Source organism: Cyprinus carpio, chromosome A7 (assembly GCF_018340385.1).
Source record: "Cyprinus carpio isolate SPL01 chromosome A7, ASM1834038v1, whole genome shotgun sequence".
In the NCBI taxonomy this organism is placed as follows: domain Eukaryota; kingdom Metazoa; phylum Chordata; class Actinopteri; order Cypriniformes; family Cyprinidae; genus Cyprinus; species Cyprinus carpio.
In genome coordinates this window covers 43,946,655-43,961,224 of record NC_056578.1, presented here as the reverse complement: position 1 = coordinate 43,961,224, position 14,570 = coordinate 43,946,655, and the positions used below count along the sequence as shown (strand labels likewise).

At 40.7% G+C, this 14,570-nt stretch overlaps 1 protein-coding gene across 1 annotated transcript; it reads left to right on the top strand.

The window, feature by feature from the left end:
• Positions 1-8,403: 8,403 nt before the first annotated feature.
• Positions 8,404-13,549, top strand: LOC109059201 (leucine rich adaptor protein 1-like). The gene is made up of 2 exons (XM_042761260.1): positions 8,404-8,732; positions 11,814-13,549. The coding sequence occupies exons 1-2, from the start codon at positions 8,550-8,552 to the stop codon at positions 12,150-12,152; spliced, it is 522 nt and encodes a 173-aa protein (XP_042617194.1). The 5' UTR covers positions 8,404-8,549; the 3' UTR covers positions 12,153-13,549.
• The last annotated feature ends 1,021 nt before the right edge of the window (positions 13,550-14,570 follow it).

Below are 14,570 nucleotides of genomic sequence, written 5' to 3'. Positions count from 1 at the left end.
AGCCAGGATGAACGTGGTGAGTTTTGTTTGGTTAAATATTGACTCAATCTATCCGTTTCATAATTTATTTTACATTTGTATGATAAAAACTGGTTAAATCAGGGTCCAGCGAAACCAACTGACAAGCACTGGTCTAATGAATATCACACAGAAACATGGCAAGAGCTCTCTCAAAATCTCAAGCTGCAATGGGATGTTTTACACGGTTTTGCTGACGTGAAACAGTCGTTTTCCAACATGGAGAGTTTGGGAAACATTGACCAATGAAACAATCTCATGATCCATTACAGCGACAAACACATTCAGTGCTTAAAATAGACCAAAAACCACTAAAGGGTGTTTTAGAGAGGATTCAGGTCCTCGTGTGAAGAAGAATAGATGCATCTGTGTTCTGCTTCTGTGTTTTCAGAGGGGTTTTTGATTAACTTTTGCTTGTCCACTTCTAAATGAACAACTCTTGTTTTCCTCTGTAAACTTCTTATCGAGTGAAGTGTTGTGAGACTCGTTTCTGTGGCGGATGTCAGCGACACTGTTAACACCGGAGGTATGTGTGCTCAATCATGAGAAATATGAGTGTTACTGAGTCATTCGGCAGTCAGACCCTCAAAGCCTCTTATCTACTGTCTGGAGAAGAAAGAAGAATCGGGTTTGTCTTTAGACTCGGGATTAGTGAAGACAAAAAAGAAAATTCTGAAACATTCTGAACACGCAGGGCAAGATTTAAGACACAACATGAGACCATGGCACAGATTTCACCGCTGTGCATCAAGCCAGTGTGTTAATGTGACGTACAACATGTGTGTGTGTGTGTGTGTGTGTGTGTGTGTGTGTGTGTGTGTGTGTGTGTGTGTGTGAGAGAGAGACAGATATTGTGTGTGTGTGTGTGTGTGTGTGTGTGTGTGAGAGAGACAGTGTGTGTGTGTGTGCTAATCAGTGTTTTTATTTCCCAGTTAAAAAATACTAATCATTTTTGTTATTGTGTGTGTAGTCGTCTGGCGCACTCATCTGCAGTCATCTGCTCGGGATGTTCAAAGAAACGCGAGCGATTCTCACAGGATCAGATGAGTCTCTAGACACTCGCCTGAAGAAATCCCAGAGATTACACCAGAAACTCAACCTACATCCCAATCACAGAGACAGATGGAGACAAACAGCGAGATGCTGACTTTAATTAGGGTCAGTTTCTCATTGCAGAACTGATGACATCTCCGCAGTTTACATGCTGCTAGAGCTAATACACCAGTCTAATGGGTTCATATGGAAATAGAGATGATGTGGTTGCTGTAAGGTGAAGTGTGCTGTTGCTAACTCTTGGTTTGTAGTTTGTCCTTGTGGTCCTTGTTTGTCTAATTAGTCCCTCATTGTTCTCACCTGTGTCTTTACTCTCATACTCTCGCTGTGTATTTATAGCCTTTGTTCTTGGTCTAGTCTTGTTCTTCTGTGGTTCTCAGTTATAATATATATTATTGTGAAATACAATGACTTGTATGGCAATGCAAGTTTTTGATCGTATCGCTCATGAAATAAGGATCAGCTGCTAAAACTCGCCCATGTACACAATCACCAGTGTGTGAATGCATGCTTAAAGTTCAAAGCGTTCTTTAGTTTAAAAACTTCATTTCTAGAATACATGAACACTGAGGGTCAACACAAGTTAGTCAGCAACTCAGTGAAGCGTCCAGCAGATGTTCACTTCACAATCTCACGGGAAATGCTAGGTCATCTGGGCACTTTTCGCCCACTGTTTTATGAATACTGCAAATTCAGTCATGCACTACTCTTTTGGCGTACTGTTATATAACAGAGAAGTAAGCAGAGCTGGATGCTCACATACTATGCTGATGATGAATTGTGTGTCACATGTACGCATATACTAACATACAAATAAAAACCTAAGTTAAAAATAAAGCAAATTATGTTCATGTCAAAAGTGTGTTTATGGAATGGCCTGGACGTGTGTGAGACCAGCCCTGGATATCACATCAGCCAACGAGAGACTAAAGCAGCATCTTCTTTATAAAGGGTCTGCATTTCATGGCTTCTGATGAAATCTGCTCTGTTTGCTCTCGTCTTTCTGTCGGCCTCGTTTCGCTCCTCGCTTCCGTTCAGTTTATAAATAAGGTCTCGGTTTGCTGGTCCTGGAGGGAATCTAATGAGTGTTCAAGTGTAATCCAGTGAGCAGCAGTAAATCTGAGCTGTTTACTGTGCGCTCAGGGTAAAGTACTGCTATGTAAATCTGCTCAAGTGCCGCGCGACTGGAGAAGCTGCGATTGAAGCTGCTGCAGGAAATGCTAAGAGGACAGAAAGCCAATACTCTAGAGCAGAGTGAGAGAGAGAGAGAGAGGAGAGAGAGCAGGCGACTCTGCCACTATCCATCTATCACTGCCTGTGCTTAGCCAGCGACAAGCAATTTATCAGAGAAACCTGGAGAGAGAGAGAGAGACAGAGAGAGACAGAGAGAGAGACAGAGAGAGAGAGAGAGAGAGAGAGAGATGTAAAAAGTGGTCTGATCATGTCTTAAAAGGGTGTACAGTATACAAACAAATTCTTGTTTTCGTTGGAAATTTTACGCCATTTACATTTACATTAAAGAGCATTACATTAAATAATTAATACGACTATTTATAAATATAAAAATTATTTATATATATTTTTGTTCAACCCATTACAATAAAAAAAAAACTAATAATTAAAAAAAAAAAAAAAAAAAAAAAAAAACTTATAAGCGGCTCTTAACTAGTTCTACCTTAATCTGGACTAGTTTATTTCTTCATCATGCTCATGTGTAAATCTCAGCACAAATACTTCTACAGTAGAATAATAATAAAAATAAATCTCCATGTTTCTATTATTGTGTAGTTTATCATCTCTACACCATCAAGCACCAGCACTAATGATATTAAAGTGAGCTCAGATACACACGTCTTGAGTGTTGTTGTACATGCAGGACTGTTGGTGTGTAGAAATGAGGAGCTCAGGAACATGAAGACTTGATCTATAGAGTCCAGATCATCCTGTTAGATTAGACTGACATCTGCTGGCGGACAGAGGAGCTGCAGCTTCACACATCAGACACTGTGACCTGTGTTTACATTTCTGCATTAGCAGACCCAGAGCGACTTACGGTGCATTCAGGCTATACATTTTTTTACCAGTATGTGTGTTCCCTGGGAATTGATCCCATGACCTTTAGCGCTGCTAACGCGATGCTCTACCACTGAGCCACAGTGCGAGTCATACGCTAGTTTTGGCAGATACATTGGCATTGTTACAGACTGAAGTCCACATGTGTGTGTTTACTGAAAATCTTACCTCATTCACACTCCTGCATATTTAGATGTGGTGCTTCTTGATTTCAGTCTTCTGCCTCAGTTTGCTGTATTGTTACAGCCACAGCAGTCCATCTGCGTGTGTTAGATCAGTCCTGGTATACAGACTGAATACTAGAGAATAGAATAATGATAAACAGGAAAACAACAGTGTTTTAATATTGTAAAATTAATAAATTCTGCAACTAATTCAGCTGTAAGACAATATCATTATTCAGATCAGTGTTAGTGCTGCAGATCAAATTCTGTTCTCAGTTCATGAACGTGAATTTAGAGTCTGAATGGACGTGTAATGTTGAGTTTCTGATGTTCACTGAGCTCCAGCCTGTGAAGATCAAACCATCTCTGGCGGTCAGACGCACATCTGGACGCGTTTAATCTGCATAACAAGCCATGATTAAACAAGCAGATGCTAGCTGTGAAGATGCCGCAGTGCATTCTGGGAGTCTCACAGTCGGAGTCCGTTTGACCAAAGCCAGACATGATCCAGACATAAGAAAGACTCACAAATGAGAGTTAATGTCTCAGCTGTTTCTCCTGCACAGCATTCAGATTAAACAGAGAGAAATCAATGACTTCATCTTGCGTCTGCTGCTTAGATCTGATCGGATGATCGTTCATCGTACAGCTCTGTTCACTGGATGAATCACAGGAGGCAGAACGAAACTGCTCTGGAGTCAGGACAGAGAGACACCTGAGCAATGACACTGTCCTCTGGGACGCTCGGGGCATGAACCCAAACCAGTCTCCAGGAGGACGGTGTTCAGTTAATCCAGCCAATCATAACGCTAGATGTATAATGCATTCTTTCATCCTCCATCTCCTCCTTCATTCAAACAGCCGCGAGCAGGACGGTCTCAGCAGACCCTGCGTGTTTACCATCTTAATTATCAACCATTATATTAACATACCAAACTACAGAGAAACCTTTAGTTCTCTCAGAACTGAACATTATCATCATTTGCTGTGATGAGTGTTCATTTCTGAGTGAAGTAACCCTCTAAATCTGACAGATGTCTCTAAGGTGTCAGTTTTACATTCATTCTAAATCATAAACCTCTTAAAGACATCTTCCAAACGTCTATTAGACATCTGATAGGAAACCTTCTATAGACGTCTTGCAGATGAGCAAACACTCTAAAAGACGTCAAATAAACATTGATGCACGTGTGCTAGTTCCACCTCAAAGAGATGATTTAGACGCTTTACGGATCAAACAACATTATTTTACTTGATAATTCGTGTAAATGTTGTAACAAAACTCATCAAGGCATTGTCTGTTTTTCAGGAATATTGTGAGCTAAAGTTGCACTATGGAAATTGTTCGGATATTTTATTCGGCCAATCACAACGCACTGGATAGCTGGCCAATCAGAGCACACCTCACTTTTCAGAGCGATGAGCTTTGTAAAAATCAACACGTTTCAGAAGGTGGGGCAGAGAGGAGAAACAATAATGTACAGTATGTGGAAAATAATGTGTTTTCTGAACCTTAAACCGCATAAACACATTGCATTACACCAAATACACAAAATAATGTTCTTTTTAGCAGCATCATATGACCCCTTTAAAGATACACTCATACAAACCTTTCTGCATTTCCACATCACATGTGAGCCAGACTTTTGAAGGTCACGAGACTTTTTTTGACTTTTATATTGCTCAGAAATACACTTGTTTTTTTTTTGTTTTTGTTTTTTTTGGCAGTGGAAAGAAGCTCATACGGGTTTGTAAGGTTCATTTTGAGTGATTTATTTTGCTAACTATTATCATCACGATTAACATTTTACTGTGTTTGTGTTTGTGTTTGTGTAGTGATTGTTCACTCTCTCTCTCATTCAGTGTATCATGTGATGTTGAACACACACACACACACTCACACACACAGATGCACTTCACAACAACACACACACACACACACACCGCACACACACACTCACACACACAGACACACACACACACACACACACACTCACACAACTCACACAACTCACACAACACACACACACACAACACACTCACACACCACACACACACACACCACACACACACAGCACACCACACACACACACACACACAACACACACACACACACACACACACACACACTCACACACACACACACACACACACACACGCACACACACACTCACACACACACACACACACACACACACACACACACACACACACACACACACACACACACACACACACACACACACACACACACACACACACACTCATCAAGTGAGTAGATGTGACTGCTGAGTTAATCCGGTTCTCAGTTCAACTCTAAGCTCTATGAACTCTACAGAAACTCCAGGGTTTGGGGTTCTGGTCTCTGCTGTCACTGCTGTGAGATGTGCTCATAATGAGAAATCACAACAACTAGAAGAAATAGGAGAGAGAGAGAAAAGGAGTCGTGACACAAGGTGGAAAACATGATGTATTTCATTGCTAAGTTAAATGTCATTTCATTGTAATAAATAAATAAATACAGGTTTCACCTTGAAAGAGTGATTTAGACACTTTTACAGAAACAGTGTTGTGTTAAGAGTGATGCAAAAGACAATCAGTAATCTGATCTGAGCAGCCACAGTGTCCAGACTGAGATGAATCTGTAAAAATCTGATTCAAATCGTTTTTTGGTCCAGACTTTCAAAAACCTGGATAATATCTGTGTATGCAAACATGTTTGGTGATAGTCTGAAGAAGGCCTTAAAGCTGCACTGTCACTTCAGTCCCTCTAGCGGTTATAAATGAAACTGCATGCGTCTTGCTGAAGAACGTTGTTTCGTTTACGCTTCCACATGAAAAATAATAATAATGTGGTTTTACTGACATTCTCAGGAGGAAGACCGTCTGTGACGATTTGTTCATATCTAATATCGGACAGTAATGAGGAAACAGAAACCTCATGAGCAGAGCTCTTCTGCTCTGTAATTATTGAGTGAGGATGTCTGGATAAACTATTTATGGTATTTTTTTATGTTTGTATGTAACTGGGCTTAATATAAGTTAGTCAAAACGTTCCCATAATTTATATAATACATAACATAAATATAAACAAACATATATAAAAAAATGCACATGGAATGAGACGCGGTCACGCGGGGAACATAGATGCCTTCCAACACTCTCAGCGTCCACTTAAACTCCTCCAACCCTAACTCCACAGGGGGCTGATAAGGTAGCGTTTGTGACTCTCGAGCTCAGCGGCTATTTAAACTCCTCCGCCTTTAATCCCACACAAATCTCCAAGCTTTAATTCCACAGAACTCTCGATTCTCGGCGGGAACAGATTCATCACACCACTCCTCCGCCTTTAATTCCACAGAACTCTCGATTCTCGGCGGGAACAGATTCATCACACCCTGAACCGGTCATGATTGTTTGTTTGTGTTTGGAGATGATGTGGGATTCTGCTGTAGTTTCCGAAGAGATTTCGGATGCCGTTGATAAAGTTTCACTCTGTTTGATTTCTGAATTATTTCTGAGTGAACTTGATCGCACAGTACCCCCGCATATACCTTTCAGCAGGAAACTGTCGGTCTATTTAGAGAATAAACAATTTACAGCGCTCGAGAAGCTCGGATTCACTCGTGCACGCGCTCAGTTCCCGCGCCTTCACTTCCACCCCCTCAGTCACCGATCCACCATTGCTAGTCTGGGCTCGTAATGCTGCGTCCGCTGCAATAACTCTGTATTTATGAGGTTTGAAAATACTGACTATCTAGACTCTCAATGGATTAACAAAAATTCTGAGAAAATTTCAAAATCAGTTTCCCGCGCGATTTTTTGTGTGAAAGCAGGAAACTGTCGGTCTATTTAGAGAATAAACAATCTTTGTTACCTCTAAAAATCAGCAGGAAAACAACCTTCTATACATATAAAAAAAAAAAAAAACAAAAAAAAAAAAAAAACAAAGCTTCCTCCAGTGAAAAAGTGTTCTGGTGTTGTCTCCAGACACATATTTGTTTAGAGCTGTCTGGTTTCATAAACACATATTTGTTTTTTGCTAGCTGTTTAAAAAAAATGATGCTGCTTGATCTGTGCAGATTTCTCTCCTGATTCACACACCAGAACACTTTTTCACTGCAGGAAGTGTTATTATGGTTTATAGACTCTATGTATTTGAGTTAAAAACATCTTAATGCTGGATGTGTTTCATCTTTTGTCTTCTCCAGATGTTCACTGATGGACTGGAGTGCAAAAAACATACATAGTATAAAAAGCAAGATTACTTGTGGATTATTGTGATGTTTTTATCAGCTGTTTGGACTCTCATTCTGACGGCACCCATTCACTACAAACACATAAAACATACATAGTATAAAAAGCAACAGGTAGCCCACAAACAAAATTATGGTTATGGTTAGGTAAATGAGTATTGAAAGTGTTTTTCTTTCTTCTTTTTTTTTTAATATCGTGGGTACCACATAAAAAATAATCAGCATCAAACCAGAGTTCATAACACTGAAACAGCAGAGAAATTTGTTACCTTTGATAGTATATGCATATATACATCAAAATCATACATAGAGCTGTTTAAACGCTACATGACATTTCTCTCCTGACACTACTGCAGGAAGTGTTATATATATATATATATATATATCTCACAGATATATGATATATATATATATATCAGCTATATATATATATTAATGTTATGATATATATTCTGAATGGTTTAATTGTGAATAATTTAAAGTTTAATCTTGAAAAGATTGAAATAGATCACTATCAGACTGCTCCCGTGTCTGTCCTCCTTCCTCCGGTCATCACTTGAAAATGTTCACAGCAAATACATTCATTCACATTCAACACAGCGACTATTGCAAAGCATAACTGGCCTGTAAAGAATATTTCATTCTGTTCTCGTGATGAGAAGATAAAGCAGTTTAAATGCGCTTTGAGCCTCCTCACTTCAGCGCTAGATGGCGCTAACGCCACGCTGCTGTTCACCAGGTGCTTCTATTCCTCTGTATTGAAATATACTGTTGCTGTATTCTGAGGAACGTGTCTAAATAATGGGAGAGGAGCGAGGCGCGCATGCGTCGCCCGATGACGACACGAGGGCGGGTGTCACCTGTGCGTGCGCGCGATTCAGATCAGATCAGACCAGCGGAGCACCGAGGAACATCCGCGAGCCCGTGCTTCAGATCCGCGTCTCCGTGCGTTTGACGTCATGCTCCGGTAGGATCTGGATTATTGATGAGGATGAAGATGGAGGATCTGCCGGACTTCAGAGACGTGGAGACCAAACTGGGTCGGAAAGTTCCGGAGAGTTTGATTCGTGCATTCACGGGCGAACCGTTCAGAGGCTCGGAAACCCGCGAGCGAACCGATGATCTACAGACGCTCCACAACAAAATCAGCTTCCTGCGGCAACAGATGGTGAGTGGCGCGGTCCAAAGAGTCGTTTAGACCGATCCAAAAGAGTCGTTTAGAACGACCCAAAAGAGTCGTTTAGAACGACCCAAAAGAGTCGTTTAGAACGACCCAAAAGAGCTGTCTAGACCAAGGGTGTCAAACTCAGTTCCTGTAGGGCCGTAGCCCTGCACAGTTAAGATATAACCCTAATTAAACACACCTAATCCAGCTAATCTAATCATTTAGGCTTATTTGAAAACTACATGATATGTGTGCTGGAGCAGGGTTAGAACTAAACTCTGCAGGGCTACGACCCTCCAGGAACTGAGTTTGAGACCCCTGGTCTAGACCGATCCAAAAGAGTCGTTTAGACCGATCCAAAAGAGTCGTTTAGACCGATCCAAAGACTCGTTGCGTTAGTTTCGCTCAGTTTGTTCTGTTTAAAGTTCATACGCGCGTTCAGTATCATCATCAGACTTTTATAATGCATTTCTGTCTGTCTGTAATCACAAAGTACATCTGTACAATAATGAATCGAGATTTACATTCACATGAACAAGTTTAACAGAGTTCAGACAAACGTGAATCAAATACACGCAGTTCAGGATTTTCTAGTGTCCGGAAGTGAACTGGACACCGCGGTGTCTGTGTTTGGGTTGCGTTTATTCAGTTGGTCAGTGATCATTATAGATGAGTGTGTTTCTCGAGTCTGGGCTCCTGATGGTCCGAGGACTGGTTTGGAGCGGGTTTAGTGTGATTAACGACGCCAACAGATGGTCTCTGAACAGATGGCATGTGTTTCGCTCCTACACACACACACACACTGACACACACACACACACTGACACACACACACACACACACACACACACACACACACACACACACACACACACACACGCGCGCGCGCGCGCACACACACACCAACCCTCTACGGACACCTTGGCAATTGAATCGCCATTGGCTAGTAAATTTTTTAGATTACTCGCCAGACTGAAAAAAAAAATATATATATATATGTATATGTGTGTGTGTTTTTAAAATGGCACAGCTTTTTAAATACCTGAAAGTACACTATTAACATCAGTCAGTCAAGCATTATAATATGATATCTGGATAATCAAGTATTATTTAATGATAGAACTTTAGTAATTATAATTAAAACTTGGTAACCGTGTATGAATGCATAGACATTTTAACTGAATTTAGGACTGCTGGTGGTGCTTTGTTGATCATTCAGTGTTTCTGTAAAAAAAATGGGGAAAAAAACTAACAATAATACTGATAAGATGATAATAATAATAATAATAATAATAATAATAATAATAATAATAATACGAATTCTACTAATAAAACAGTAATGGATTCATGAATATTAATCAGGTTGTCTGCGTTCGGTCAAACTGATTTGCTCAATAGGTGAGCACCAGCCAATGAGATTGCCGTTTGCGCATTAGCTCCGCCCACTACCGGAAAACCCGGCAGTTAAACACTGAAAAAAAATCCAAAGGAATATACAGACACACACACACACACACACACACACGCACGCAAACAAACACACACTCTCTCACTCTTTATTTGTATAATCAATTTTAATGTATCGTAGTTTTAGTAATTTTATTATTTCAGCTTATTTTAGTCCAAATGTAAAGTCAGCATTTCTATTATTATTATTTATTTTTTTTATCTCATATTAATATTTTCAGCTTTATTTCAATTAACAAAACAATTTTTTAATAGTTTTAATAATTTTAGTGTTTCATATTCATTTGATATTTTATTTCAGGCATCAAAAGCTGTTTGTTTAGAGTGTGTGTTGTGTTGGAGATTTAGTGTCCAGGTCGATGACCCCTGAACGCTGTTTCTCTGACCGACGCTAAAGACTGGAGGCCATTTTCAGGTCAAACCAGGAGCACAGGAACACACACACACACACACACACACACACACACACACACACACACACAGACCTGCTGTTGCCTTTCAAGGCTGTAAACCTTTGGACCGTTGCATCTTAAACTCCCGTGCAGTGTTGATCAGACCGTCAGATACTGAACGTGTGTCAGTATTGATCGCTCTCTCTCTTAAAGGGACAGTTACGGACTACATTAATGTCATGGTTTGTTTTGTTCATCATCTGGAACAGTGTCTGAAATGAGTTAATGAATCACTGGACTGTTCCTGTAACACACAAGCTGGCCTTTATTTGGATAAGGACGGTGTGTGTGGATCCAGACGGCTGTTGCCGTGGGGAACAGTGGCAGTATTATGGTCTGTTGGCGCGAACTGATCAGACGGACACAGAGCTCAGGGTTTGTGTTTCAGTCGCTCGTGTTCGCGTCTGACACGAATCTCATGCAAATCAGCCCATTTGTATTCGCTTTATTTGCCTTGCTGAAGTGTTTTGCCTGTATTTATCGTGTCACTAACTGAACGACTGCTGCCTTGACTGCACTTGTGTTCATAAACCACAGAAAATAGATTCATATCCTGAGGTTAAACCAAAACGACAAAGCTTATGGCTGCATGAACGTGTTTAAAATGGGAGTGAGAATGCTGAAGGTGTGCAAGCAGAAAAGGACATTTGTTTGTAATAAAGCACTTCTCTGAATGTTTCTGTAGCATGCGTTATTTGTGCAGTGGAGTTAAACAAAGCTTAGAGCACTGAAACTACATCACTGTGCGTGTGTAAATCAACAGATAAAGACATTTATAATGTTACCGAAATTTTCTATTTCAAATAAATGCTGTTCTTTTTAACTTTGTTCATCTGTGAATCCTGAAAAATAAAATGTATCACAGTTTACACAAAAATATTGTGCGGCACAACTGTGTTCAACATTGATAATAATCAAATCATCATATTAGAATGATTTCTGAAGATCATGTGACACTGAAGACTGGAGTAATGATGCTGAAAATACAGCTGCACATCACAGAAATAAATCTGACGTTTAACAGAGATTCACACAGAAAACAGCTGTTTTAAACTGTAATAATATTTCACTGTTTTACTGTGTTTTTGATCAATTAAATGCAGCCTGCTGAGCAGTTTTGTGGATAGAGCTGGTGTAGTGTTTCTGACGTGTCTCTCGATCGCAGGCTCATCTGCGCGGCATCGACGTCAAACTGATGCATCAGCTGCTGTCCATCAACGAGGGCATCGAGTCGATCCGCTGGGTGCTGGAGGAGCGAGGGGGCGGGGCCAGCCACGAGGGCAGCGTGACGGACAGCTTGTGCAGCCTATCAGACGGCGCGGAGTCTGAGCGCGGCTCCTGCAGCGACGGGCTGGACGGGATCTCTCTGGGCAGTTATCTGGACACGCTCGGGGAGGACGACCTCGAACGCTCCTCGCCCGCAGACCTCTCGGACGAGGAGACCTTCACCAAACCTCCTCAACGGCCTCGCGTGGAAACCGACGAGTACTACTGCTTCGGATAACGCTAACGTGTGCCTGGATAAAGACATCCGACCCGCATCCAAATGGAAAGCATACGCTCTTTACGAGTAGTTTTAGGAAATCATTAGAGTAGCTGAAGATTTAGCTCACGCTTCTCGTTCTAAAGGGAACGGTGACGTTTCTTCAAGTCAACGATGTTCGGGTTCGACTTAAAGTCGATGTGCAGTAAGAAACAGTGACTTTCTAAAAACCAGACCCATCCTTGAACCTGATCGTAAACGGAGATAATCTGTTCAACCCTTTGTCTTAAATGTTTGTGAGAATCGTGCTCGAGTCGATGGTTTGGTCCATTTGCTGTGTTCACACTCACTCAATCCGGTTTGAAAGCTGAATTCAGTTTAGTGACGTTCTGGAGATCCGCGCTCTCCAGGAGTATCTCCATCAACAGACTGAAATTGAATGTCTCTGCAGGTCTTACAAAGTCTTAATTCACATTTTCACAAACCAGGCTTTAAAAGGTCTTAAATCAGAAAGCCTCTGAGTCGTGTAACTAAATGTTGCAGGCACTGTGTTTTTGTCTGGTTTTCCAGCACAAACATCTTTAAATCTAGATTCATTTACTGGAGATGAATGAAGATGAAGTCTTGGGGAGTGAAAACTTGTCTTCCCTGCGTCTGTCAGTCTGAAGCAGAGTGTGAACGCAGCCGTCGCTCGCTGACCATCGGATCGATCCCTTCTCGCTCACATGCTAATGCTAACATGGCTAACTCCTCACACGTTTACATCGACGGCTCTCGGTGCTCTGCTAATGTGTGAACTGACGGGTTGTGTGAAGTTTCCAGCGCTTTAGCGTTGAAGTGCAATTCCTGCTCATGCCAAAGCTAGTTAACGACTCTAACGCGTTTAACCGACGCTTCGGTCAGGTTTAAATCTTCACGGCAATAACGAGATTGTTCTTACTTGAATCTGTAACGTTTTCAAGTGAATTGAGTAACTTTATTTTAATACCGATATGATATTTTGAGAACTGTAATGTCACAGCAGGTTTTCATCTCTGCGACGTCTATTTGACGTCTGCATTACATCTGCAAGACGTGTTTTTTAGAGAGTTTGCTCATCTGTAACACGTCTATAGGACGTTTCCTATCAGATGTCAAATAGACATTTAGAAGATGTGTAACTGACATCTTAAAGACATCTGTGAGCTGTTTGTACACAGCAGATGCTTTCCAGATCTTTAACAGACCTCTTGCAGACGTACCTGTGCTGTTTTGTTGTTTTGTGTTGGTGATGAAATGATGTGTTTGTGACGGTGGTTATTTGTGCTGCTATTTCATTTGGTTTTTGTGTGTGTTTGTTTGATTGAAAACTCCTAATTTATTGTTCATTTTCAACTTTATTTTTGGGGAAATGTCAATACATTGTGACTTATTTTGTCTGTCTGTGTTTTTTTTTTTTTTTTTGAAGCACAATGTCTTTTAACGAAATGCTTTAATGTGAAATAAAACTCATAATTACAAACGACTGAGAGAGGAGCTGGGAATAAGCATCACTTCACACACCATCACACAGCACTGAAGAAAAGAAGTGATCAGAGATAAAAGGATCAAGATGAAGCGCACAAGTTAAAGATGTCCAAAAATGTAACTTTGAAAGTGCGATGATCGCAGTTGTCTCAAGCACTCTCGATTAGATAAACGAACAGAGATAATAGTGTTCAGTTCTTCAGTGCACAGAGTCTCATTGAGTCACTGCACAAAGAGTCGAGTTCAGTCAATGCAACAGATTCATAATCTGCATGACTCCATCTATTCATGAGCGCCTGCCCACGCTGACAGACATAAAGACGCGTTTGATGCTGCTGCATGAGTTCAGCAGACATACTAAGCTATGATAATAACTCTGACGGTCATAAAGCATCTTCATCATCATCATCATCAGCGCCGGACTCAACAGCTGAACTCTAAACGCCGGAGATCTGCTGCAGTTGATAAAACCAGATAAGCTTAGTTAAGACAGACTTAGATGTTGGCTTGAGAAAGCCTGACTAGAACGTCTGAAGACTGAATAAGTAGTAGCTTTAAACATTTGAAGCTGACGATTTTAATGTTGTGCCATCTACATTGAAAAAAAAAATGCATTGCTAGCATGTTTTATAACTTTAATTATAACGTTAATAACATGTTTAACTCATTGCTGACATGTCTTAACATTGCTAGCATGTTTTAGCACATTCCTTACATGCATATTAGACTAGAAATATTAGATGTAAAGGAAGCAAGGGATTCTGGGAGTTCAGATGTGAGTTTTGTCAGTCGGAGGTTGTATTGTATTATAGTCTTGGCTCATTTGAACACTATGGGATGTTTCCTAGTTTTATCATCAGGTCTTACTTGAGTTTGGTGGTCATGTAGCTTTAAAGCTCTAGGATCAGTTATAGTCTCAGAAGAAGAAGAATT

Coding starts and splice junctions, on each gene's coding strand:
- LOC109059201 (XM_042761260.1), top strand. CDS start 8,550: ATGAGGATGAAGATGGAGGATCTGCCGGACTTCAGAGACGTGGAGACC. Junction 8,733..11,813: donor GCTTCCTGCGGCAACAGATG/GTGAGTGGCGCG, acceptor TCTCGATCGCAG/GCTCATCTGCGCGGCATCGA.